General features: G+C 34.7%; 3 protein-coding genes across 10 annotated transcripts; all 3 read right to left on the reverse strand.

Annotated features, from left to right (window-relative positions):
• Window positions 1–867: 867 nt before the first annotated feature.
• On the reverse strand, window positions 868–7688 carry LOC124180953 (thiamine transporter 1-like). Of its 4 annotated transcripts, XM_046566944.1 has the most exons (7): window positions 7387–7516; window positions 5737–5946; window positions 5562–5648; window positions 4990–5412; window positions 4363–4555; window positions 3228–3369; window positions 868–3002 (listed from the first exon to the last, which is right to left on the reverse strand). In XM_046566944.1, exons 2-7 carry the CDS (start codon window positions 5840–5842, stop codon window positions 2871–2873), a joined length of 1083 nt encoding a protein of 360 aa, XP_046422900.1. In that variant the 5' UTR covers window positions 5843–5946; window positions 7387–7516; the 3' UTR covers window positions 868–2870. The 4 variants fall into 4 exon arrangements, with proteins under 4 accessions (XP_046422900.1, XP_046422897.1, XP_046422901.1 ...); XM_046566941.1 differs by having other exon boundaries at window positions 5562–5946; window positions 7387–7683; XM_046566945.1 differs by lacking the exon at window positions 7387–7516 and having other exon boundaries at window positions 5562–5644; window positions 5737–5924.
• A 4561-nt stretch (window positions 7689–12249) lies between these two features.
• On the reverse strand, window positions 12250–17735 carry LOC124181349 (thiamine transporter 2-like). 5 transcript variants are annotated; one of them, XR_006870433.1, is made up of 7 exons: window positions 17006–17702; window positions 14747–15131; window positions 14235–14648; window positions 13894–14086; window positions 13648–13789; window positions 13265–13509; window positions 12250–13166 (listed from the first exon to the last, which is right to left on the reverse strand). XR_006870433.1 is itself a non-coding variant. In XM_046567832.1 (7 exons), the coding sequence occupies exons 2-7, from the start codon at window positions 17126–17128 to the stop codon at window positions 13372–13374; spliced, it is 1395 nt and encodes a 464-aa protein (XP_046423788.1). In that variant the 5' UTR covers window positions 17129–17551; window positions 17621–17735; the 3' UTR covers window positions 12250–13371. The 5 variants fall into 5 exon arrangements, 4 of the variants coding, with proteins under 4 accessions (XP_046423788.1, XP_046423787.1, XP_046423789.1 ...); XM_046567832.1 differs by having other exon boundaries at window positions 12250–13509; window positions 17006–17551; window positions 17621–17735; XM_046567831.1 differs by having other exon boundaries at window positions 12250–13509; window positions 17006–17324; window positions 17427–17702.
• A 2666-nt stretch (window positions 17736–20401) lies between these two features.
• Window positions 20402–26299, reverse strand: LOC124181352 (calmodulin). Its single transcript, XM_046567839.1, has 4 exons — window positions 25999–26299; window positions 22102–22276; window positions 21724–21966; window positions 20402–21074 (listed from the first exon to the last, which is right to left on the reverse strand). The coding sequence occupies exons 1-4, from the start codon at window positions 25999–26001 to the stop codon at window positions 21046–21048; spliced, it is 450 nt and encodes a 149-aa protein (XP_046423795.1). The 5' UTR covers window positions 26002–26299; the 3' UTR covers window positions 20402–21045.
• Window positions 26300–26475: the final 176 nt, after the last annotated feature.

The raw sequence follows: 26475 nt of genomic DNA on the forward strand, positions 1-26475 counted from the left end.
TTATTCCGATACGCATATTTCTCATCAAATTACTTGGTAAAATAAATTCTCTAAGTATTAAAGATGCAAATATTTTATTACAAGTTGTAGTAAGTTTACAATTACAACTAGTATCAGAATTCATAAAGATGTTTTATATTTAATATCACCAATATTGTTGTGCAGATGGGTTGCTCCGAAAAAGTTTAGCGTACTCATTACGGGAAGCAACTACGAATTTTGTTTTCTTTGTTTTTCTCTATATGTATACTTAATGTGTGGCCTATAGTTTTAGCAAAGCACAATTTAACCATAGTGGGTTTTTTTTTTTTTTATTTTTCTATACAAGGTCTCAAAACATTCGAAATATGGGTAGTATCAGTTAATTCAATGTAAAGTAATAATATGAATTTAGAATCAGTCATACAAAACGATACTTGGGCTGTTGCAATAAAAATAAATGTTTGCATTTATCAAAGGTATTCTTTTATTTTATTTATATCACTATTTTTAGTTGATCAGTTGAATTTGAATATATTTGAATATATTTAGCATATAAATCAAGTTGATGGTTAAGTATCCGACTTATCATATTAACATTTTTGTATATTTCTCGAATGGTCCTAATTAATCATGTGGCTCCGTTCGCAATATTCATACTCTCCAAAATGATTAGTTCAGGCTTGTGTAAACCACCACAACATGCCCGACAAATCAAGTAATTAAAATGAGGCAACGGCAAAGTACGCAACCCGAAATGATGAAGAATATGGCATGGAAGTTAAAAATGGATGCGGGATTCGTAGTGTGTTGTAGAGGAAAACAGTAATATGTACCTAATGAGATTTGTACAAATAATTCGAAGCATCAGACTTTTCATCTGACAAGTAAGAATGATTATACACTTGTACTGATAAAATTTACACAAGCTTGCAGATCCGGGACTCAGCCTCTTGGTTTGAAGTTGGCTTCTTTACTTACAATTAGAAATACGTGCTAAGGTCACAAAAAATATGCGCCAGTGAGGCGTATGTTTTGACACCAGCAGATATACTGTTAATCTTAAGTAAATTATGTTTCAATTAGATTGACAAATAGATAATGTACGTATAAAAAATTTGGTTAATGTTGATATTTTTAGCATATACTGTATGTAATTAGTGGTTCATAAAGTTTTTGTGAAAAATAGCTGTATATTTACGCCTATTGACAAATTTTAATATTGTGAAGAAATGGAATAATCAAACATTTTTCAACTAAAAAAAAAAAACTGAAGTTTGCTATAACAGTTATTAATAGGTTCCTCAATTATAAATTTCTCGAAATATAAGAATTGATTGAGGAACGAAGATAATAGTCATTTTGACGAACTCAATGACGAACATGTCGTTTTACTTCAAGTAGTATGTATGCGGGAAAGTATCTCTTGCAACAGCTTTCTCTTTTGCCCATTGTACATAACCCCCAGTAGTATATTAATTATGAATAATTCGTTCGCATTATTTTCCAAATCTTAGCTATATAAATCACTTTTTAATTTTAAGCATAATGTTAAGCTCATACATTCATAACTGTGCAAACCAATATAAATCTAGCTTTCTATTATTATTATTATTATTATGTACGATAACAATAATACATTTTATTTCTTAAACTTACGTCAAATCATTTAACAATAAGACTAGCTTCAAGCCCTAACAACATTAAATAGTCTGTTCATGAACGAGTTCGTTAAATTAAAAAAGTGAGACGCACTCGAGCGCTAATCTTGACGCTCATGGTAGTCAATTACTTGACTTGTATTTTTCTTTTACATCATCAACCGCTTGTTTCCATCTATTTCGATTTAATTAAGGAAGTTAAGTGGCCAAAAATTAATACTTTTTATTAATTTTATTACGAGATAGTTGTACATTGAGTATTTGTCAAATTGGTATATTCGTAAGCTTTGAAGATCTCTTTAAAAATACAGCATTAAAAAGTACTGGAGCAAAAGCTTAAGATGCGAATGCTTAATTCAAAATTGATTCACAATAGGTAAGATTCATGTATATTCGTTGGAATTCACTCTACGATGGCTAATTTAATTCAAAACATCATTCTCTACAAATTTAGTGAAATGTTATTATTCTATCATGTTAGCATTGTTAAATATGAAATTTTACAACATTGGAACTACATTGATTATGATCAAAAATTTACAACATTGAATCGACTACTGTAAAGAAAGAAAATTTGTTTCGGTCACTTTGTAGAAAATAATCTTGTCCATAATAATCCATCAAACTCACAGACAACTTTCTTTTCTTTTTTTTTTAAAGCTATTTGCCAGAAGTATTTTGTCAAAAATTTTCTCGTGAAACTCGAATAAAACTTGAAGCATATTAACACTAAAATTTCGTTGCCAGGACCAAATTTGGTCATTATAACCAAATTTTTTTCTGAGTGCGTAGAGCGAAATAAAATGAATCTACTATTTGGATTATTTTGATGCGATTTGAAATAAAACATCGATAATTAAGCTTTTGTTCGTATTTCCATTACTTCTTATAATAGTACTTAGAGGTGTTGGTAATTTAGTGCATATACATATAAAAATAATATAACAAGAAAAAGTAAAATAAACAACTATCGACTACCTCCTTCTTGATGCAAGAAGAATTCTCAATTTGCAATAACACCATACCGTACAGCTGGATATTGATTCGACGAAAAAAATACCAGTGACTGTGACAGTACGAATATAATATATCTTTTACATAGGCATAATAGGTATAATTGCGTAAATTCTCAAAATTGGTCGCAATTAGCGAATTAAAAATATAAACTTATCCATCAAAGGTATCTTGCATTATGCCCAATGAAAACCTAATGTTATTCTATTCAATCAGCTATGGGGTGGAAAGTCTTGATTCCCACAGGTTAAATTGTTTATTACTTCTGCGATGCTTCACTAGCGTGTGTACTGCCATTATCATAAATATGACACTGAGGACAACGAAATAACATCCATAGACGACGTACTGTAAAAAGGAATTGGCAAAATATAAAATGACGTCATATATTAATTGAGGAGACACTGAAATTGATACATAACATCAGAATGCATCTTTAAAATTAGATAGAGGTAAATTGTCCTCCAGGCAATGACTGAACAACAGTGCGACAGAGATAATTTTGCTTGGAATTGTGCAGCACTTATAAGTAAGTGAATACAAAAAGTCAATTCATGTATGAGACTGTCATACCTGTGGCCTGACTGCTAAACCAAAAACCTGACTTCCACTGATAAGAAATGTCAAGAGGCTCTGCTCCAGTAATGCTACTAATGTGTTCATTCCAAATATCAATCCGTAACTATCCTCAGATAAGTGTTTAGCAATTTCAGAGCTGTAAAACATAAACATATAAGTTACAGACCGTCTCGGGGTAACGATTGGTTTGGAAAACCTGGACACGTCAGGGAAATATGTGTAGCCTGGAAAAATCAAGGATCTTGATCAGAAAATCGAAAAACTCAGGGAAAACAGGTATCATAACAATTTCCAATTCAATTAATGTTGGCTTCTAGTATTCGCAGCGTCAGAAAAAGGCGCATCCGACTGATTGAATATTAGCAGACATTGACTGAAATAGTTTAACGCATATGATGTCGCCAGCGTAAGACGGATATGATCTGTTCAATTTTATCTTTTCGCGAGACATTTCAGCATAACTACGAAAAAATGCATATAACTTATGGAATTAGTTACTAAGGCTCTAGAATTTGAAGGAATGTACAGTTTTGAAAGTATCCCTTGTATTATTGTGTCCTGAATTCAATTTGAGACAATCAAGTGAGGTACGCAAGTGATGCAGACAATTTCATACTTTTAGAATGTACGTACCGTGAATAATAATGTATTAAAATTTTTCCTCAATGGGGATATTCAATATTACCATTAGTCTACATATAATGATAGTTATATTTCATTGTCAGTTGAGTTAGAGTAGTCGCAAAATATGCAAATGAAGATGTGAGATTTGCGTCAATCGCTTTCCTGACGTCTACGAGCCAACAAAGACTGATTGTTGGTCTTTCATATTGGGACAAGATGACAAATACACAAGGCTTATTTCTTGTCCCTCACTTCCGTTTTCAATTCGGCATTTTAGAGGACACTTGCCAGCACAAAGTGTCCACAACGTCAATTTGCGGTTGATTTTTGTCATTGTTGATTGGATTGGAAAATATAAGTATCATTTTTGTCAAGTCACAGCCAATTCTGCGTCGAGTATACACCGCCTTCTACCAATTGGCTACTAGTTGGTACAGGTATGAGGAATTCTTGAAAAATGTATAACAGCTGTATATACTGACGTGAGTAAAAATAATAAGTTTACCTTGCAACAGTAATCATAGCCTGATATGCGACACTAAATATGACGTAGGCAGTATATGAGATCCATATGTTGTGCGTTTGTGCTGCTATGAATAGCAAAATACCCTGTATTAATGCAATTATCGACGATGTGCCTTCTCCGATTATCGGCCAATTCAATTTGAGCTTTCCAACGCCGAACGATGCTAATGCACCTATTATATAGTATAATACATCAGTATAGGAATATACGTGAACATTGTTTATGTACCGATACGCTAATGGTGTGGGTAACTAAAACAATTAATTTATTTGGCAGTCACGTGAATTTGCTCAGCGTCAAATCTCGACATCTTTAATGTAACTAATTTTGCTTTAACTTTCTAGCACTGGCAACTGCTATTCACGAATATTTTTTTAAGGAATGAAGAAAATAATTGTTCTTTTCGATTTATCCGAAAGAATGTTTTACCATCAATACGAACTTCATAGAATTGTACAAATTATCAGGAATCATATCAAACTTCTCGTGATTTTCGACTTCAAACTGGAAATCATCTATTTTTTCATTTAATATGCTAACAACTTTTCAACGAAATTGAAAACTGGCCAAACATGAAACATTAAATTGCTATGGAGAATAACTTACCCATAATCGTGAGAGCAGCTTCAACTGCCCCATTATAAACTTTGGCTGCTTCTTCAAACGAACTCTGCCAGAGTACTTGTACATAGTTAATTACCTGCATAAATCCACAGGTAGACAATGTCCACCACAATGACCATTTCAGTACATAGCTGTTAGAATATGCCAACAAAAAATCTTTCCAGAGTAGGTAATAGACATGTTTGATCTTTTTAGCCAGACTTGGTTCTTTTTCAATATTATTGAGACTCGTGCCTTGCTGCAAGTTAAACAATTGATCCGAGCTTCGCTCCGTCTGGTTTGGTGATCCTATGTCAATTTTAGATGGAGCAGGTTCGTTAGAAACAGAACCGATTGGACGATGGAGGTAAACAGACTGCCCCAAAGGAGGCAGAAAAAATGACCAGATCGTCGCAATCCCGAGTGCTGTAACGAGTGATCGCATAACAGTATATATTTATAATTTCTGCGGAACATCACAATGCTAAATGCTAGATAAGTACAATTGTGTGATACTTGTAAGTATGAAGAAATAGAATCACTGCATGATATAATAAATTAATTGCCATGTGTACCTAGTAATGAGACGTAATTGAGCTGGTGGTAATCCAACAGATTTGTAGATACAGTCAATTGCGACGTAATACCCGCTGTAAACCTTCCTAGCAAAAGGGCCATTCTGGTATGACTAGTAACCTCTTGATAGTGTAGCTTACTGACTTTAGCATATATGTACGAAAAATACGCTACCTCTGACGACATGAAAACACCAAGCAAGAACGAAATAATTTGCACATCTTGCACTCCTTTCGAAAGTACGATTGCTATGTAAGAACAAGTTCCCGACAGGCCGCATAATATGATGATCGGTTTATAACGGAGGAAATCAGTCAGCAAGAGTATGGGAAGTAACGTTACTGAATAGTAATACGTGTACAGTGGAACGAGGTCTTGATAAACCTGGAATACATAACATATTTTAGATAAATTATATCTTACAGCTATACGCATTTCGAGAATTTGAATCCAATATCATCTTGCTTAATTGTTTTTATGTTATTTTCATGCTCCATATTTTCAGAATGATTTTACTTTCGATATTGAACAGAAAATTTTTGTTACGTTCCTCCTTAATCCTTCGGAAAAAATAAATAAAAGAGAAATAGGGAAATAGTCTTGCCATTTCGCTCTAAAGTGATAATGATAGATCGAATCTATATTTACGGAAGAATTGGATAAGAAACAATTTTTCGAAGCACCATTGTGAGTCCAAAATATATTCTCATTTAAACGCATATGGGAAGCAGTAAAAGATGTTATCACATCTTATGATTGTTATCACATGCCCGGAAGTTAGTGACAATTTTTACTCGAGTTTTCAAAAATCTAGGTGCATTCCACCTGCAAACTTGATATGCTACATACCTGCACCCTTTGATAATTACTAATATTACGTACATGCACCACAAGTCTGTGTAAGCTTATAAATTTCGATGTACTTTATTAAAACCACAAAATTTAATCTGCAGCGAACAACCTTCACAATTGGCCAAATTACACTTCCGGTGAATACTCATGCACCCCGATATTTAAACGGCCTGCCTTTCGCTACTTTAATCTAAATAGCGTACCGTAATTTACGAATGACATTGATTTAGCTCGCCTATTAACCTTGATTTGCCGGGAAGATGAAGAGCGTCCGTACCGTTTCATCTATTATATAGTCACACGCATAGTACTCTTACGTCCTGACAATGTTGCAATATTCAGCAAGCATAAAATGCAAGTTCCTATTGTGACAGGAACCTTATCAAAATTCCATAGTGTCTACAGTAATGTATTTTAGACGTCTAATTGTCAGACAGTTCAAAATGACGTATTCAATTTGATGGAATTTCAAATGGATAATAGGAATGCAAAATCACAGAAAAGTCCATGAAAATGTGAGAACCGAGAGCCAGATTCAAAAACGAAATGTCATTTTAAAAAGCAGAAATTCGTTGAATTGCAGCTATCGAATAATCTCAGTACCTGATTTGAAAAATTCTGTTTCATTTCAATTAATGCGTTCCAGAGTTACACATGATACACAAGCATTACTTTTTCATTATAGTATAGAATAATAATACACACAAGAAATATTGTTTAATAACTTTTTTTCAATCTCACATTACTCGTTGCAACGATATGTTTCCACACAAAAAGATTCACCTACCGAGAAGTCATCAGAAAAGCACACAGTAACGATGTAAATTTTTGTAAATACACGGTAAACTTGAATGCATATTTATTTCATCGGGAAGAATAATCTAATTCATTAGAACTTATACGAGGCATAGTGATGTAAAAAAATGATTTCAAACAAGGTTCACTAGTGATAAGAACACATCATGCACTTGCCTGCTCCTCGGTGAAGTTCTTCCAGGGTCCGGTTAAATATTCGACAACAAACGGTTCGGATGGTCTGAATTCTTTTACGAATCCAAAAACGCACAGAAGCAGCGATATTCGTGTCCAATTCATTGTTTCCTTTTTCGATTCTATCCATTTAAAATATCATTTCTCTATCCCGTTAAAATTGGCAAGGTTGATATTTACGAGTCGCACCGGCACGGCAGCTCGACCGTCGGTCGCACATTGTGCCGGTATAACATGCGTGGCAGCAGTGTGGGATCTCTGTACGACAGAACCGACGTTACGAGAAACTGTCAATCAAGTTCACCACTTACACTGATATTCATTATTCGAGTGAATAGATGAGCCAGAAACACCAATTACCTATTATCGCAGCACCCTTAACTTTGACTAAAACGCAAGCTGAAAAACATCTTCAACTCATCGACTTCGAAATAGTTTCCATATAACTATATTGGCAAGGTTGGAAATACGAAACATTTTAGTAAGAATTGAGGAAACTACAAATTCAAACTTATTTTGTAAAAGAAAAAAAAAACTGAATTGTTGTAATTGTTTACATTTTAGAGCGAAAATCGGAAGGATTATCAACGCAAGTTCAGACTTGCTCGAGTACATTTCAAAGTAGTTTATGAAATAACTGAGTGTATCGTCATGAATAAGAAATCACCCACACGAGTGACTTTGATTAATTAGCTAGGGAACGTTTTTACAGAAAATTTTATGAGCTGTGCACCGAAAAAAAAGTATACCTGAATCATGTATAATATGCCTTTTTTACAGTGACTTTTGTGCTTCAAATAATGTGGCATTACTCTCACTCAAAAAATTATAGCTGATTGGAAGAAATCGATGTTAGATCCCTTACGGTACATTCCATCTATTGGACGTTCGTACAGAATCCACAGCTCTATAAAAGGTCCATATCCATAGTGTATCTCTAACAGACATCTACCGAAATCCACAATATTTTCGGTTAGATTAAAGCCGGTGATGAATGTCCATACACATAAGTGGAAGTACCATATCCAACCACAAGGCGGCGAATGGTCGCTCTGCTCTCTCGCCATAAAAGAGAGCTACTAATTATATAAACCCCTAGCAATTCGGAGCGTACGTTTAGTCCAAATTTCTTCCGGTATTGACATGTTCGGGTAACGACGGTTTTGGCAACGGTATCATTGTGATAAGTTCCGTACGAAAATATACAATCGCGTTGGGTATCGAACAAAAAAAATTAAATAAAATGATATTCAGATGGAATTTACAACTCTACGCGTGCTCACGAAATATTTTCGGGTAATCCGGCTGCTGTTTCGCGCTACAGCAAGCTTAAGGGAGCTTTCCAGTGTGAAATTTTCAAAAAATCGATTTTTATTTTTTTGCTTTATCGAATAGTATACACTCTTCCGAATATTCCCTGAAATTTTCATGCCGAAATTCAGATTATTTCGGTTACTGTACAGCATTTTTTGGAAGAAGGCAACGGAGCGCTACAGCTGCCGCGTCGGCCGTCTGCTCGTGCGACTGTTATTTCTATTGTCTCGTTCCTACCTGCACGTACATGAACTTGGCTCGCCAATTGTCGAAAATGTGAATTCGGACTATTGCATAATTTGCCGTTAATTAGCCGTAAATTAGTCGCGTGACTTATTTTTTTGTCGGACTCAATTTTCAAAAAAAAGCGGATGGCGTGCTAAATTCTTGAAAATCAATCAATCACTGTGTGTGGCAACTAGCCCCAAAGCACGTATTCTGCGGCAAGCAGATAGTAGAAATCGCTACGCAGTGTGCTGTGCGCACCTTCAATGAAGGTTACGACCCAATTTTAAAAATTTTGAAGACGATGGGATGCACGATAGGGCCGAGCGCCGCAGATTTCGCCGCTAAGTACAAGAATGCGCGCATCATCCAAGCAAACCGCCGGGCGTCCCTGGATAGCGAAGAGGCGAGGACAGCTCGTCGGACTGAACAATTCATTGAGCACGATCTTTTCGAAGAAGCAGAAGGGATATTGTACGGACCTGGCATCGCTGATTGACCGTAAGTAAACGATTTACCTAAAATTTCCTCACTTGAAACTTTGAACGCGTTTTTCTCGAAACAGCATTTTTCAAAACGGTGTCCAACTTGGAGGGCAGAGTTTTAAAGCTATCGAGTTGAATTTTTTACACAATATTCTTAACGTCATTGTTTATCGTGCTATGGAAGCTTTTTTTTTTTTTTTGACATCTTCCTATTTTTTTGTAAAAAAAACTGCCAAAAAAAATGCTAAAATCGATACTTTTTGTTCAAACCGGCGCCATTTTTGCAAAAAAAAAAAAAAAGAAAAAAGCTTCCATAGCACGAAAGCCAATTATATACCGATCAATAATCTTTTTGTGTTTTTTGTTTCAGATCAAAATTGTGACCCCCAACGTGGACACCACATCCAAGTGCATTTTCTGCAACAATTGTTTCATCATTTTTATAGATATTAATTAATAAATGAATCGATCTTTAAAAAATTGTTTAGTATTCTTCAATACCCAATTAATATACAAAAAAAAAACCAGACCGATTAGATTATTTTTTCTTTAAAAAAAAAAATCGCGAAAAACAGCGATTTTTCGGGCTGTCACACTGGAAAGCTCCCTTAAGTTAATCCGACACTATGTTGATGTTTTTTTGGGAACTAAACAAAAGTGACGACGATAGATAATCTACGATATATATTTATTATAATTTTAACATTCATGTTGATAAACAACTGAATAATTAAAACTGGATCTACTTTCAATTCAAAAATTTTCACGTCATGTGGCTGATCGACAGGAGAGAGGATCATAAAATAAAAATAAATTGAGTATTGGGTGCATTATACGGTTACGATAATAACATTTAAAATATTCTATGCATCATCAATACATTAATCCGAAAATACGATAATTTATTCTCAAATACGATAAAATTACGTCTCTGATGTGATAGGCGCCATGTTCAAAGTTGCTGACTCTGGCCGTCCTTACCGTGTCGGATTTTATCCCATCGTGTTATTAGTGTTTAATCAGTGGATCCTAAGATCAGTGATATTACAGTGGTACCACTAAAATATAACTAAGTTTTTTTTAAATAAAAAATTTCCGCGTTATTTAATTCCAATAGATTTCAAATGTGATGTTAGTTATAAGTATGACTTTAAAATTCAGTGTAATTTCAGTGGAGTAAGATACCTTTTCGACTTCAGTGTTACTTAATGGCGGGGTCGAAAAATTTTATTCCAGTGATTTTTCGGTCGAACTTTGGTATGCTTTTAATGCAATTACAGCGAAAATACAGTATAAAAATTCTTAACTACACCGTGAAATCCAAGTGCACTCGAAGTGGAATCTAAGTGTAACTTCAGTTCAATTCCAGTGGGACGGAAGCCGGCAGGGTATGTGTTTAGTCTATATTGCTTAGGCCTTAAATTGGACTTTTTATCCGGGCCGAAACATATGATAATTTCAAATATTTTTGATGATAGTAAATAGAAGTAGATGATATAAAAATAACGTCAATGAAAACTATTAATCTCTTCCTCACAACAGCTATGGTATCTCCAATGAAAATACAGTACAACCTCTCAATAGTGTTACTTCCAACAGGGTTGCTTCCCCCACTATCATATTACACTCCAGCGTTTTCCGCAATCTCTCTCACAGTTCCGCTGATGAAAAATATATAAACTTACTTCAGTGATTTGGCAGTATGTACGTAAATGGCACAAAAAGGGACGAAAGTTACACTTTTTGGCAAAGCCAATTCTCGAGCATGAGCGTTCGTAGTCAGAGTGGGGGGAACCGAGATTCTGAGAAATGTATTCTCCTCACAGTCCGTGAACGGCTCTATCGAGAGGTTGCACTGGACATGTGGATATCTAGTAGAACTCTACATTTAATAAATCTATAACATCTTATAAGATCGAGGTGCACATGAATAATGGATAAAAAGGACGTCCATTGGAGGACAAAATTTTCTCTCCATACAAATCCATGAGATCTCTAATGGAAATCTGTGTGGATATCTAGTAGAGTTCTACTAGATGTATAACATGCGGACATTTGGATCTCTAATAGAGCTCTAATATACTTCATTTCGGTTGAAATGGATGTCTGATAAAGGTATTGCATATCCGTCATGGATGTCCGTGGTACATCCATTAGAGATAAACTTTCCATGTGGGATACTATGCGCAATCGAGTTGTCTCGCAAAATTACGTCGATATAGCGTTCAAATAAATTAATTTTAGCATTTTTTAAAATTCAGTGTAAATGGGCTGAAAATCCGAAACACCTTCTTTTTTTTTTGCGACTTTTGGAGCCAAAAAGTTGTCGTCTCAGAATCGATTTGGAGAACCCTTTTTCCACTAAGCAGACCCGTTAGGGATGCAAAAAAGACATCTAGTAGATCGTCAAATTATCAGTTGAGAAAATAATACGAAATATTTTCTTCTTAATCTCTTGATCCAATGTTCACACCGAGTTGAGACCACGCTTAGTCCCTTTCTCACGCAAAATTACCTCGGAATAAGGTCTAAGTTAATTGATTCTACCGTTTCATAAAATCTGCCAAATATTGGTTGAAAAAATTCGAAAGTTTTAACCTTCCTTTCTTGCAATTTATGAAGCCCAAAACTTATTCGTCCCAATATCTATGCCTAGATACCCTTTCCCATGACTAATCGAATTACTTTGCGAATACCGGATTTTCGTACGAAGAAGGGGGGAAAATTTTATGAGATTCTTGGAAATTCTTGTAATACATACGCAAACGTATCAAGTTTACATTTTCGTCGAAGGGGGAGAAGAAATAATTACATTCTCATATAAAATGTTAAAATGTATATTCTACAAAATTTTCCAAAAACAAAAAAAAGACTAATTACTAATTCTTATTGTAAGAAAACGCACTGCGCCTATTGTCATACAGTAACTTGCTACTTTCTCTATTTAAAAGTGAGGCAATACTGTCTTCTGCACAATTCGCATGTGACCAAATATGTGAATAAGTCAAGTGCCAGAAAAAGTAAACGATTTCAAATGGCCACTGTCACTTATTCTATTTACAATTTTTTTCCCTGTATTTTTTACATTTCAGACATGTAGTTATATGTATATATGAATAAATCTCTATCTTACATTTATATAAAAACGATATTGCACAAGATGCACGTATTCAGCGTGGAATGAATTGGTTATTAATTTTGAACTTTTAAAGAAAAACATTTCTTATAGAAATAAATAATCAGATAGTTTGCTTTTTTGCCAAATCGTCAAACAAGATTTTCCGACCAATCGAAGCTCCAGTTCTCGTTATCTCGAACTTGATGCTATCCAAAACCATACATACACATGAGGTGAAAACTACGTTGTTGGGTTATTCGCGTTGAGGAAGTTAAAATACTCATGAAATGGAAGAGTGGGAATACGGGACTCTAGTTGGTCGAGGAAATAGTGTTCGGTGATTTGACTATTTGCGTAAATAAAATTTCGGGACTTTAATATTATTTCTATGGCCATTTTTGAGATATCTTGAGTCTGTCAAAGTGGAGTAACGATAAATATATAAGCTATACAAATTTCACCGACATAAATATGACTTATTTTTCCCCAATTAAAAATCATGAAGGGTACCTTAAAATATTTTCCAACTAACGCACTAGAAACCTTAAATATTACTATGATTTTTTTCTATGCTATACTTTCGATTCTTCGACAGAATGTAATACGATTTTTTAGTCAGTAGATAAAATAAATCAAGTAGCACCTCAAGTTGTAGTCAAATTGATTTGCATACATACAAGGAACCACCCTGACGCATATATCAGTGTTGATCTTCCGCTTGTCTCACTTGCTCGTGATTGACATTGTATATATTAATCACAATTCACGAATGAATGCTAATTTGTACCATTGTGTCATAATATCTATCACCAGTACAATATGCTATTAGGAAGAATCACTAGTCTCACTAGGTTGCCATAGTAAAAAACGTTGACCATTTTTACACCGTACAACTGTCGTAAATACTGCTATCATAAAAAATACTACACCCAGAGTAATAAAAAAACCACCGTAGACGAGATACTGTAACAGATAAGTGAGTCATATTATGTGCAATGACAATTTTATTAGGAATAAGGAATATTTGTGACTACCATCAGCATAAAGTGATTCAAATGTCCTTATCAAGTTGCAACAAATGTAAATCAAAGATTCCCTTACCTGTGCCCTAATGGGTAAAGCAAGAACATTCTTGCCAGTGACAACAAATGTGAGCAGACTTTGCAAAAGCAATGCTATCAACGTATTTACCCCAAATATCAACCCATAGCTGTCCTCTGACAAATTTTTAGCAACTTCCGAGCTAAAACATAGGGATTTGAAAAATAATTAAATATTGTGCTGTACTAGATTACTAGGAAATTGTGTGTGCGGAGTACGTTCTCGTTGGAAAAAAGAAACACTCACCTTGCGATAGTGATCATTGCCTGGTACAATAGTCCAAAGATAACATAGATTGTATATGAAAGCCATATATTGTACGTTTGAGATGCAACGATTAGTGAAGAACCTTGCAATAATGCAAATATCGACAATGTTGCCTCTCCTATTGCAGGCCAGTTTAGTCTCAACTTTCCCACACCAAATGCTGTTAGTGCACCTGTTAGAATGAAATTTGTGATATTCAAAAAAATTTCAAGCCTGTGTGTATACTTTCTAAAAACTGTACCACATGTACGTAGTATTAAAGTTTAGTTCAAGGCTTCAATGACAGTAATTTTTCTAACTGAAATTAAGTATTCTCTTACCCAAGATTGTATAAACTGCCTCAACACCGGCATTATAGACAATATCTTCTTCTTCCAATGAATCTTGCCACAGCAACTGTACATAGTTAATTACTTGGGTGTAGCCGCATGTAGCAAATGACCACCATATGGACCATTTAAGTACATAAAAATTTGAATATGCCGCTAAGAAATCATTCCAAAGAAGATAATATGCATTTTTAACTTTGGTGGTTAGGCTGGAATTTTTATTAAGGGCCTCAAACTGCAGATTTTGCTGAGAATGAGACCGCTTGCCTTTAGCATGTTCAACTCTCGAAACTTCATTTTCAAAGGCTGAGGATTCATTGGAAACAGCATCCATTGGCCGATGAAAATAAATAGATTGGCTCACAGACGGCAAAAATAATGCCCATATCGTTGCGAGTATTAGTGCTGAAACAAATGATGTATTTCAACATATCATATCTGTGATAATACAATATATCAACCAAATTTATTAAAGAATACCAATAAAAAGACTACCAACTTACCTGATAATGTGAGGTAATTGAGCTGATGGTAGTTCAGGACATTGAGAGATACAGTTAACTGTGATGCCACACTTGCAGTAAACCTTCCTAGCAAAATTGCTGTTCTTGTGTAACTGGTAACTTCTTGATAGTGCAGCTTGCTGACCTTTGCATATATGTATGTGAAATATGCCACCTCTGACGCAAGGAAAAGACCAATCAAAAATTGAACAATTTCCATTTCCCATATACTTTGGGCTAAAATTAGTGTGATGTATGTACAGCTTCCAGTGATGCCACATAGTATGATGACAGGTTTGTAACGGACCAAATCTGTTACCAAAAATACAGCAACTAATGTTGCCATGTAGGAATATGTACCAACTGGATATATTTCTTGGGTAACCTGGAAAGAACCCACCTCTGAAAAATTTCATCTACAATTTGGTACAATGTTTTTTCAACATTCAGACATTTGGAAAACAAAATTGAGATAATTTAAAAATTCCAACCAAAATATCCAAATTTTTACAATTGTCTGTTCCAATGCTATTCATATAAAAATAATAATGTGTGTTTCATCCATTTAATTTTAAGGAAAAGATCCGAAGCTTCCAAATTTCCCTTTCAAACGTCTTTTACGTTATACAGTTATACGGAACAGATAAAAAAATAAAGATCTTTCACAAAATAAAAGTTCTTTATTCAAACAAATAAGAATAGATTTTTGCGAAATCAATCTGAATTTATACAACCATTTAACATAGGTATATAACCTCCATGGTCATATTTATGTTTGGTGATATATGGCTAAGAAATTTTTTTATACCTTATACTCACAAGCAGATCATATCACACCGTTTAGTTACAGGTCACTTGTACTATTCTAATAAGCGAAGAAGTGAGTGCCTCGTATCATGATGAACTTTGATACAGGATGTGCTGATAAAATTTTGATGGTCGCAACACAGCTATCAAATTTCAATTATGTGGGTAGTTCTTCGTAAAATTAAACGATTGCCTACAAACTTTCCAGTATTGGTCGGAAGTGTTATATAGATAGTGCTTGATAACAATAATAGTTTTTTGTGGAACAGTTTTGTAACAGAGAAAATATTTTTCAGCTGTGATACACTATATTTTAGAATTACTAATTTTTTTCCCGCTATTTGGCGCAATGACATGATTTTTGGGTTAAAACACAATTAAATATTCATTGGATTCTTTAGAGCCTTTATTTTTCAATTTATTGAAATAATTGGAAATTAACATGAACTTTGAGGATACATGTATTTAAGTATCTTAGGACTCAGTTTATCCTAATTTTCTATTTAAACAAATGATTGCATGACTAAATGATAGAGGATAGTAGAATGGCAGAATTATCTGCGAATAAGAAAGAATACTAGATTATAAGGAAAGTAGGTAAGATATATGTCTATTGAATTTTTATTGTCATTATGGTTGCGCATAGTAACAAAAATGAATTTGAACACAATACATTACAGAAACATAATTTAGGAACATAGCACAGGAATTCAATTTGAAGAAATTGCCACATTTCAGTCAACATTTTCTGCTTTTACAGAGACACGTACATTGATCTCTGAGGTTCATTCTTATACACTGAAGACATGAATGAACTACGTACTTTTAACGAGAAAAGTATATCTTTTATCTACTACAGACTAATTCATCAATGTCAGATGCAAACAGTTTCTACTGTTAGTCATGCATTAATCAATTCTGAATGCCTTTTTCTAACAGGTAACTCTGCTGAACTAAATTGATAAGATTATTCTGGGTTGAGAAGCAGGAAAACCTTATGTAATTTAGAGGTGTCAATAAACTTATCCTAGAAGCAAAAACAAAATGCAAAAAACTATTTTAACAAGGTACTAAAAAAAAAGGAACCGCAAGCTATGTAACACATTTATGTAACTACTGATAAAATAAATTCTTTGACCGAATTAAAATTGCAGTATATAACAAACTGACGGTGTATATGCAATTTTTATAGAACTTTTATGTTTAGTTGCAATTAATGAGAATATCAAAGGCTGCTGTTGATAAAAGTAAAAACGAATGAACTGCAACGAATGCCTGCAACGTGAGTTAGGCCAATGGTATCAAGTAAAAGCTGATATAAGCAAAACGTGTCGAGGGTAGCTATCGAATATGTTACTTGATAATGAAAATCTGATTTATTTTAATTCACAAGGTGAACATAATGTCATGAGAAGAAAATATAGGTTGGTTGCAATAAAAATAAGTGCTTACCTGCGTTTCGGTGAAATTTTTCCATGGTCCGGTTAGGTATTCAGTTACAAACGGTTCCGACGGTCTGAATTCCTTCAAAAATCCAAACACGCACAGAAGTAACGATATTTTCTTCCAAGTCATTGTTATGCCTTGTTTTTTGTCATTTCAATTTTAAATATAATTTTCTCCAGCCGTGACCGTCCGACGAGCCTGACCTTCACGCCTCGCGTCGTATGCGCTAGAACAAACGTGGCTGGCCCTTCGCGCATTCTTATACCATGTATACCTGTCACATCTCGAATCGCCACATCTGCACCAATGTTCGCCACCACGGTTGCTATTTAGAAGTAATAAAAGCATTTTCTGATAACAGCAAAAACATACGCATAGATAATTACAGAGATCGTGGTGGTCGAAAGAACTAAAATAATCGAAATACCGCGAGCACATCATCCTCCAAACTACGACCCCGGTTCGCCACCTGAGATATGCCATTTTGGTCCCGTTTAGTGGCGGTAATCTTATAGTTGCGTTCCGGAACTAGCTGGTAGTGCTAAAAACTCCCTACGACAGATGCAGAGAGTCACGAACTTAGCTGCGCAAAAGAGATAAATAGAATTGCTGACAGCATACTCGTCGGAAGGTTTCTCTCTGCGTCGGAAGGCACCTTCCACTTTCCGTGATGGGTCTACAGCTGTCGTGCGTATTTGTCCAGACCATTTATTGTCGGTATGTCAATCAACTGTGGATGCGTTCCGAAATTAGTTGGTAGCGCTAAAAACTCCCTAGGACAGAGGCAGACCTACTCACGAACTCGGTAACGCAAGAGATAAAAGATTGTCGACAGCATTGGGTGATATCGGAACGCAATGCGACAGATCACCTCACCTGGTGAATTTTTCTGGTAGACAAATTCCTGTGAGCTTGGTGCTTTTTCTCTTCCTCTAGAATTCTCTATCCGCGGTCTCGCTGTCTCTGTACAAACTTGCGATAGATGAATTTTCAAAGCACCGAAGCGTTTGATTTCAACAGTTTTTATACGGTCATATTTCACATTTACTTCACACCAAGTCCATCATATCATAGATAATGAGGATTTAGAATAACAAGAAAAATCCTTAAGTTGACAAAAATTTTGAAGAAATACAATTTTGAACATAAAAGCTGGGCTTACGTTCCATATCATTGTGATAATTTTTGATGAAATCGACGAACCTGCGTCATTCTAGGCAGTTAAATCGTTATATACAATGCGTATGAAATCAAACTATTTAGGGGTTCCCTGGTTGATTTCGACGTATCGTATATATCTCCAAAGATCGAAGTTCACCCCTATTCCATATGCAAGTCTGAACAAAAACAGTCTATACATTTTCATTTGACGCAGAAATAAAGAAATGCCACGGATTCTTCGAAATCGCAATAACAGATTAGTACGTTATCTTTGCACATTCAAAAATTTTCAAGTTAGATTACGCAGGTACTAAGCTTGTTGAGATGCCGACTATTTTACGATTAACAGTGAAACATGATTAGCATTTTTTCTGCTTCGAAATAGCTATGATCAGCATTTAACTAATCAAACGTAGAATAAAATCACTAGAAAAAAGTTGACTTACAAGCTTGTACCTATACAAGTCTTGTTGAATTCGGCTGGGAGGAAAAAAACGGAAAAAGTGCGTACCGAATGCAGATTCCCTGAAAAAAAAGGGGCAACTGATAATAACGGTCAAGTAATATCAATAATGTCAGAAACGTCAATGAAACGAATCATAGATATATACCACTTGTTCATGTGTATGTTAGTCAATTAATAAGATCTTATAGGTAAAATTTTGAAAGTTTGTCTGAGTTTTTTCTGATATCAATAAATCGATTCATAGTCTGCTTTTGAACGATTGACTGCAATCTGTCGTAGATTGATAATTTGGACCACAGTTGTGGATTCACAGTTGGCACTTAGATATATAGGCCTCATGTGCACTTCCTAATGTGTTTTTACTTAATTAATTCATTTCTTGCCACTTTCAGGTAGCAAAATGCGTGATCAATTAATCAGTTTTCTAACTATAGCTATTTATGATTGCTCATGGATACATTTTTTTTTAACCTGACATATTTTTTGTGAAACCCATAGTCTATGTTATTCCCAAGAATGTAAGGAAGACGTGGGTTCAAATTCTCTCTGAGAACACAGCGGGTCCATCTGTTTTTAGTTTTTCACATAGAATGCCTTTTTTACAGTACATAATTCTGCTATAAATGCATCTAAACAATGGTTTGAATATACTAACAGTGGATGTTAATAAGTTTTTCTCACACGTACATTTTAAAGTATATCAATCTGCAATAATGGCATCAATTCTTCTTATTTGTAATAAAACCTGGACGCCATTCTAAATACTGTACAAATTATACTATACAGTGATACGCCTGGCGTCTGGATATACATTTTCATGACTCAGCAAGCCATGTCATAATTGATCAATGCGTGATGGAGATTGATTGAAACACAATACGGTTATTCGTCTATTATTTTAGATCTTTCTTCGCCAAGGATTATCAAGATAAAAAAAAAAAAAGTGGTAGCTATAGTTTTCAAAGGATGCAAGGAATTCCAAAAGGAAATGACAATTTTGTGACCTAAAAATGAGGATACATTTATTTTGTCTTTTATAATCAATGCAACCTAGGTCACCAAATACATTATTAAATAAAGACTGTGGAGGAATTTTAATTTAATATATAATATATATTACATGTATTATGACTGATCCGATGGTCTTATATCGGCGTTGGTTAAGTAACATTAAGACGTGTGATGGCTCCAGCCAACCAGTCTGTTTTGCACCATTAACCGTGCAATAGTCAAACTAGTGCCAGAAAGTGCACCGATCGATAGTTCGAAAAGTGGTGCTGATGTTGTGCAGTGCAGTCCTCATTTTGAGGAGAAGTGTGTCGTGTTCGTTTGTTTGTCTACAAACATGTCAAATGTTGGTCATGTCAGGTTTAATCGAGTGAGGGCGTTATTCATACAGTCCGGGATGAGAAGGAATGTTAACAGGGTCAGTCAGACACGATCCCTGTGTGTCCCCACTTCCTTTTACTTTACGTGGTGATCATTATGGTATTAAAAATTAAATAAATATAAATATATATATTTATTTATGTACATATGTATGCATATACACATATGCATATATAAATAATATATTTTTATATTTGTTTTTGTTTGTTTTGTTGTTTTTTTTTTTTTTTTTTGAAAAAATCAAGCATTAATTAATATTTCGTTTGTTGGTTATCTTTTCTTGTTTTTGTTATGTTACGTTACGTTTTCTCACATATTAATGTATAAATTAAAAGTATAAACCAATACTATTTTAAATTACTATTAACCTATTGATGGGTTGATACATTCCTCTGTCACATTGAGCCGAGTATCATGCCACGAAGTATTATTTAACACGGACATTTTTTGTAATTTTTTTTTTTTTTTACATATCAGAATGTGATTCCGTTATAGGAGTTATAATTTATAATACTACGATACATAAATTCCAGATAATGTTCAAATAATGTTCCTTTTTTCTTCTCTCTTTTTATCTTTTTTCCCATTAAACACGGACATGTAGAATTAAAACAAGATACGAAGGGTAGTTTCAGAGTTATTATTAATTCAAACACAATACTTGAATATATTTCTTAAAAAATTACACAAACTTTGAACAAAATTTGATGATTATCGCAAATGTTCTATAGTACTTTACTTATTACTTGTAAATTACATCAAACTTTATTCAAAGGTCTACTCCAACTTTTCATGATACTGTTAAATATTTCCAATTCACGATGTATTAAGACTGGAAAGCAGAAATGCAGTTTCAATATTTATACTTTAAGATTTTGTTGCCGACGATGAAGATGGTTGGTATTAATTATCTTTATTACTTATTATTATAGTATTATGTTAAGTGTTGATGATAGCTTTATATTCTGGTATTCACTTCATTATCAACACCACTCCTAGTTGTGAATTATTCCCAAACATGCGTTTGCATTCACTTTGATGTCATCATTGTGACGAATTCTGTAAAACATAAAAAAACAAAGAACAGAAATAAATATGTATATTTAATTACATACTTTCGCATTATTTCACGCAAGTTATTTGAGTCATTAAACAATCAAAATGTAGATAAACTACAGGAAGTTGTCATGTATGAATGGCTCTTTTAATACTAAAATGATGTCGTATGTTGAAACAAACTTTTTCGTAAAACGAATTTGACTGAACATGTTTTGTAACGAAATTCTAGTGCAATATTAACACTCATAAATAATTATATTTGATCATGCTTGAATGTTTGTAGAAGATATTTGACGAACATGTCAAGCAATTCCACGTGTAGTATTACACTTTCATTCACGAAACAATTGTGGACACAGCATATCAAAGGTTAGACAAATATTAGCAAAGCTACTCTTATAACGCATGTGGGTTCTGTGGTAGAAAAGAAGAACACTGAATGAATTACATTTGTCTCTGCCAGAACGGTCTTTTGAAATGTCTTATATCCAGACAAGTGGATCATTAAACATTAATGTCTGAACCATTTCAAAATTTGGACGAAAAGATAGATTATCTCATGTATTTTCTAAGTTCGCTAATTTTCACGACATAAACCTGAGGTGAAACCAAAAACAAGCAGAAAGAAAATAGTTTGAAGACTATTTACCTTCGTAATTGACTTGCCCGTCACCGTCGATGTCAGCTTCTCTTATCATCTCATCAACTTCTTCATCTGTTAACTTTTCACCAAGATTTGTCATCACATGTCTCAACTCGGCAGCTGAGATAAAACCGTTACCATCCTTATCGAATACCCTAAACGCCTCTCTGATCTCTTCCTCGCTGTCAGTGTCCTTCATCTTACGCGCCATCATCGTTAAGAATTCGGGGAAATCGATGGTTCCATTTCCTGAAATGATTTTCAAAGATGTAAAAAATAAAATAAGAATGAAGAATCTGGATTTTTATTGGACATGATATACACGGGGAATTATAAATGGAAATGAACAAAAAATCAATTCAATTAGCACTGAATAATACACACCATCAGCATCTACTTCATTGATCATGTCTTGCAATTCTGCTTCCGTTGGGTTTTGACCAAGTGATCGCATTACTGTACCCAATTCCTTGGTTGTTATCGTGCCATCGCCATCCTTGTCGAAGAGGGAAAACGCCTCTTTGAATTCTGCAATTTGCTCCTCTGTGAGTTGGTCAGCCTGTGTATAAAAGTTTTAATGTTTTTACATTCAATACATAGAGCCATGTCATAACATTTCTTTAAATTAAAAGGTGATTTAAGGGAATATATGATGCGGGAATACCTGACCATTTTAATGTGACTGTGACCTTTATCATTTCCAATTTCTTTTTCCCGTTACTATGTTGTAGCTCGTATCATGGTCTTTGTAATAAAAAAACAAAAACCGTGTGCCCTTAATTGGTAACGGGCCTGTATTTAGTTTGGGAGACAAGAACAAATTCGAATAAAATAGAAAAAGGACTATAGTGGATCACAACAGGATTTGAACACAAACTGCAAAATTTCCATGTTGGAGATTTTTCTTTTGGCGACTTTTTTTTGCCCTTCCAACTTTTTGTATAGAATTTTTTGTTTGAAAGGGAACAAAATGAATCTGCTCATATCACCAAAATTAAATACATGCCCATCTTTCTTCAACACAGGCTGCAAAGTTGTCTCTCATGAAGAATTCACGGTGTAAATTTCAATAATATGAATTCCAACCTCACAATACTTTGGCCTTCAATTTTGCAGAATATAAATCTATCACATCATTATTAGGTGAATGTAGAACTTGCAATAAAGAAAGAACCAATGGGAACGAATAGATCTCGATATTCCATAGAAAGAATGTCATTACTGAAATCATTTGTGAAACATCAAATGATTCTATGTTTGTCTGAAAAAAATGTCTGTTACAACTATTTAGATTTCCTAGTTCAAGTAGCATCTGCTCTGGTTCCGAGTCAGAGAGTTGATTATTCCAAAGTCCGGACATTAGTATCATTATGCTTCAAAAACTTAATCAGAGTCGTGATAAAATTGATTTATCAAAGAATTCTTTCAGTAAATGTCATTCGTTACAGATATTCGCTTTTGCAATGAGTTGCCATTAGAATCGTGATCTGATGCATGGAAATTGAGTCTTGGGATGTTTTGTCCTTACCACTAATCATTGCAATAAAATTTTATAGATATGAAATAACATTTATATGACCTCATAAATACGGGGCAATAATTGTGCTTTAAATACGGTACAAGTGTAAGTACGAACTTATCAATATAATGCTGGAAAAAAAAAAAAAAAAAACGGGCATATGTTTATTACTACCTCAGTTGGACTCAGGTCTAAGAATATCACAATGTGCAAGAAGAAAACTAGAAGAATTCTGCATAAAATTTAATCATACAATTTCTGAGTAAATGAAATGTATCTTCTGAGTCACTGTACACCACTAATGATGTTGCAGGCTATAAGTTTATAATAAATTCATGTGGGAGTTTTGATGCAGTTGTACATAAAAATCAAGAATTATACGTATTATACGTATGGACGAGAGTTCTCTACATTTATGTGAACTGTTTTAATATGCAAAATACTTCTTGACCACATCCGATATAAACTCAGTGACCAGTAAATGACCATAACAATAACTTACAATTAGTTTCATTCATGCATATTGCAGTTTGCTAGATCAGCAGCATTAAAAATCGCTAAAATGAAAATGTCTAAGATAAATATCTTTGATCGCAGACACGTTTCAATAGTATCCCTGGTAATCACTGGTAGTATTACAACAGTCACGCCTCAAAGATAAAATAAATATGTCAGACTGTTATTTATTGATTAATCGCATTAGGCTCAACTGATTGAAGGATAGATTTTATAACTTATCAGATAAACCAAATAGTAGTCCCAAAAATTGCCAAGTGTCAGTGATAATGATTTAAACCAGATTTTGATAAGCAAATTTTTACACTATCCAGCAGCATGCAATAACCTGGTTAAATAAAATACTGCTACCAGCGAACAATTTTGTGTTGTTTGTTTTTTTTTTCGACCTTTCACATTCAGCAATAAACACGCTTTCTATAGCAGTTGGTACAGCCTGTGCCAGAACCTAAGCAATGAATTAGATCATCGCTTTAGACGTATTTTATAATTCATTTTAATTAATAAGTATAAGTTAATATTAAAGTAAAGAAAGTTATTTTCACCACCAAGCAAGTAAAGCCCGAAAATTTATCTTCTTAATCTGATTTTAAGAACATATGCGTCTATGTTATTTTCTTGTTAACGATTTTTAGTCTTATCTGTACCTGGCCCAATGTATTTTAAATGAAACTATCACATCAAGTGAAGGCAAAAAAAAAAAATCAATAAACGCGTCGGAGAAAATCGGACAAAATCTTTGTACGATACACATGTATAAATTATATTTATAGACGTACCATGTCGCGATCTTGTTAAAACCTTTCGGCTTAGGGTATTCGGTGATAACGAAATGAAAAAAATAACCTCACTACTCTTCACAAATCGAAGGTTCGAACGGTTCTGCCGTTTGCGGCAAAACGCTGCAGGTGAACCGAACAACGTCGCACAGTGGCAGGTTCGCGAATTCTCGGGGTGGCGCCGGCCAACGGGTCGAGGGTTGGGAGGGGAGGGGTTAGAGGGGGTGGGGGAGGGGCAGGAAGGAGAAGAGGTGGCAGCCAGGGACCAGGAAGCAGTGAGAAGGGGGTTAGGGGGAGGGAGGAGAGGGACAGAAGCACGGCGGGACCGGAGGGAGGAAGAGAGACAGAAGAGGACATGACAGAGCTGCACTGAGCAACTACGAAAATCAATAGCGGGTGTATAAGGCCGCCATAAAGGCTGCCATACTATTTACCGGCCTTTATATGGAGCATCGTGCGCAAGCTTGTATTCATTTATTTGTTTATTTAATCGTTTACTCCGATGATCGTAGAATCCAGTGAACATGGAAATATGAATGATGTTCTATTTACAGGTATATTATGCACGAGTGAGCACGAATAGGTGGAAATTTAGTGACTAACATAATTTCCGCTTACACGTGGGTAACGTATGTGTATAAATATAGGCTTCTCGATAAATGATACGAAATGAGAAAACAGAATTCGAAGAAAATTAGGACGGTAGAGATCAGATTAATGAAACAGTGTTCCCGATGGTAGATTGTTAGAACCATGATACAAGTATCTCACCGTAGAATTGCGTCGATCATCTTGAGCGGTAATAATTGTTATGATGTAATATATTGATGGTTATACGACTGAAAATTATCGTTTGGGCATCGGAATACGTGCATGTTATAAAGCAACGTAACAGAACGTCGAGCAGGTAAATGAAAAATAGAGAAAAAGAATAGCGGGATCTAAAATTGGCATGATTCTTGCGAGGTAGGCGGAATTTTTTCCGGCATTCACAATTGCCGATGACGAGAGCACCTCGAGTCGCGAACCCGGTAAGAACTGTCAACTGGTGAACCTTTAACGGTACAACGCCTTCATCAACACCAGAGTCCGGTGACAAATTGATTCTTTACAGTGTCTAGTAGATTGATCAGATCTACCGATATTTTGATAGACGACAAGTTACGTCGGATTCATTTCAATTAGAATGAGATTAATTATTAACGATAATTCTGTAGCTATATATTTATGTGTATATACATATGTGTATATATAAAATCGAGGCAAGCCTAGCGTACGATATAACGGAATAAAACACAGTACATAATTCGGCTAGAATGTCGAATAGAGACAGATCTCGAGCAGCGAGCAATCGGCCGGATTCCATTACTATGTTGCGGGTAAAATCTGTGAAAGTTGTCGAAATTTCGATATTCCAATGATTGCGAATAGGTAAATGATATTGAATACGATTAATCGACAACTCACCATTGCAGATTCTCCTAGATATTACCGGCACACTACACAAACTCCACTACGAACCAGCGCCGCTGACACGAAATACACTTCGGACAATAATGGAAGAGAGGGTCTCTCAGTCGTCCAGGCAATACTGTGTTACTACGCCACGATAGCGATGTCGCACATAACTGTGAATAAAACTTGCGCGATGTTTGAAAAAGTTTTTATAAATTAAATGAAAAAACTATAAAACACAGGAATAATAATTTATCATACATTTATTCACCGATGAACCATATATATCGAGGTCTGAGTTCGGATTAAGTTTCAGCCGCGCATGTGAGTAGGCTTTATAAGCGCTGGGTGCGGTCTTGTTTACAAGACTTCCTTGTCGACTCGTCTAACGTCCAAACTAAGCTCAATTCTGATTGGCTGCTACGCACCTGCAATGCGTCAACCACTAGAGCCTGTACAGTTTGCGAACGGGTCAGAGTGGTGCTGGCA

The sequence above is a fragment of the Neodiprion fabricii genome, chromosome 4 (genome assembly GCF_021155785.1).
Source record: "Neodiprion fabricii isolate iyNeoFabr1 chromosome 4, iyNeoFabr1.1, whole genome shotgun sequence".
Classification (NCBI taxonomy): Eukaryota; Metazoa; Arthropoda; class Insecta; order Hymenoptera; family Diprionidae; genus Neodiprion; species Neodiprion fabricii.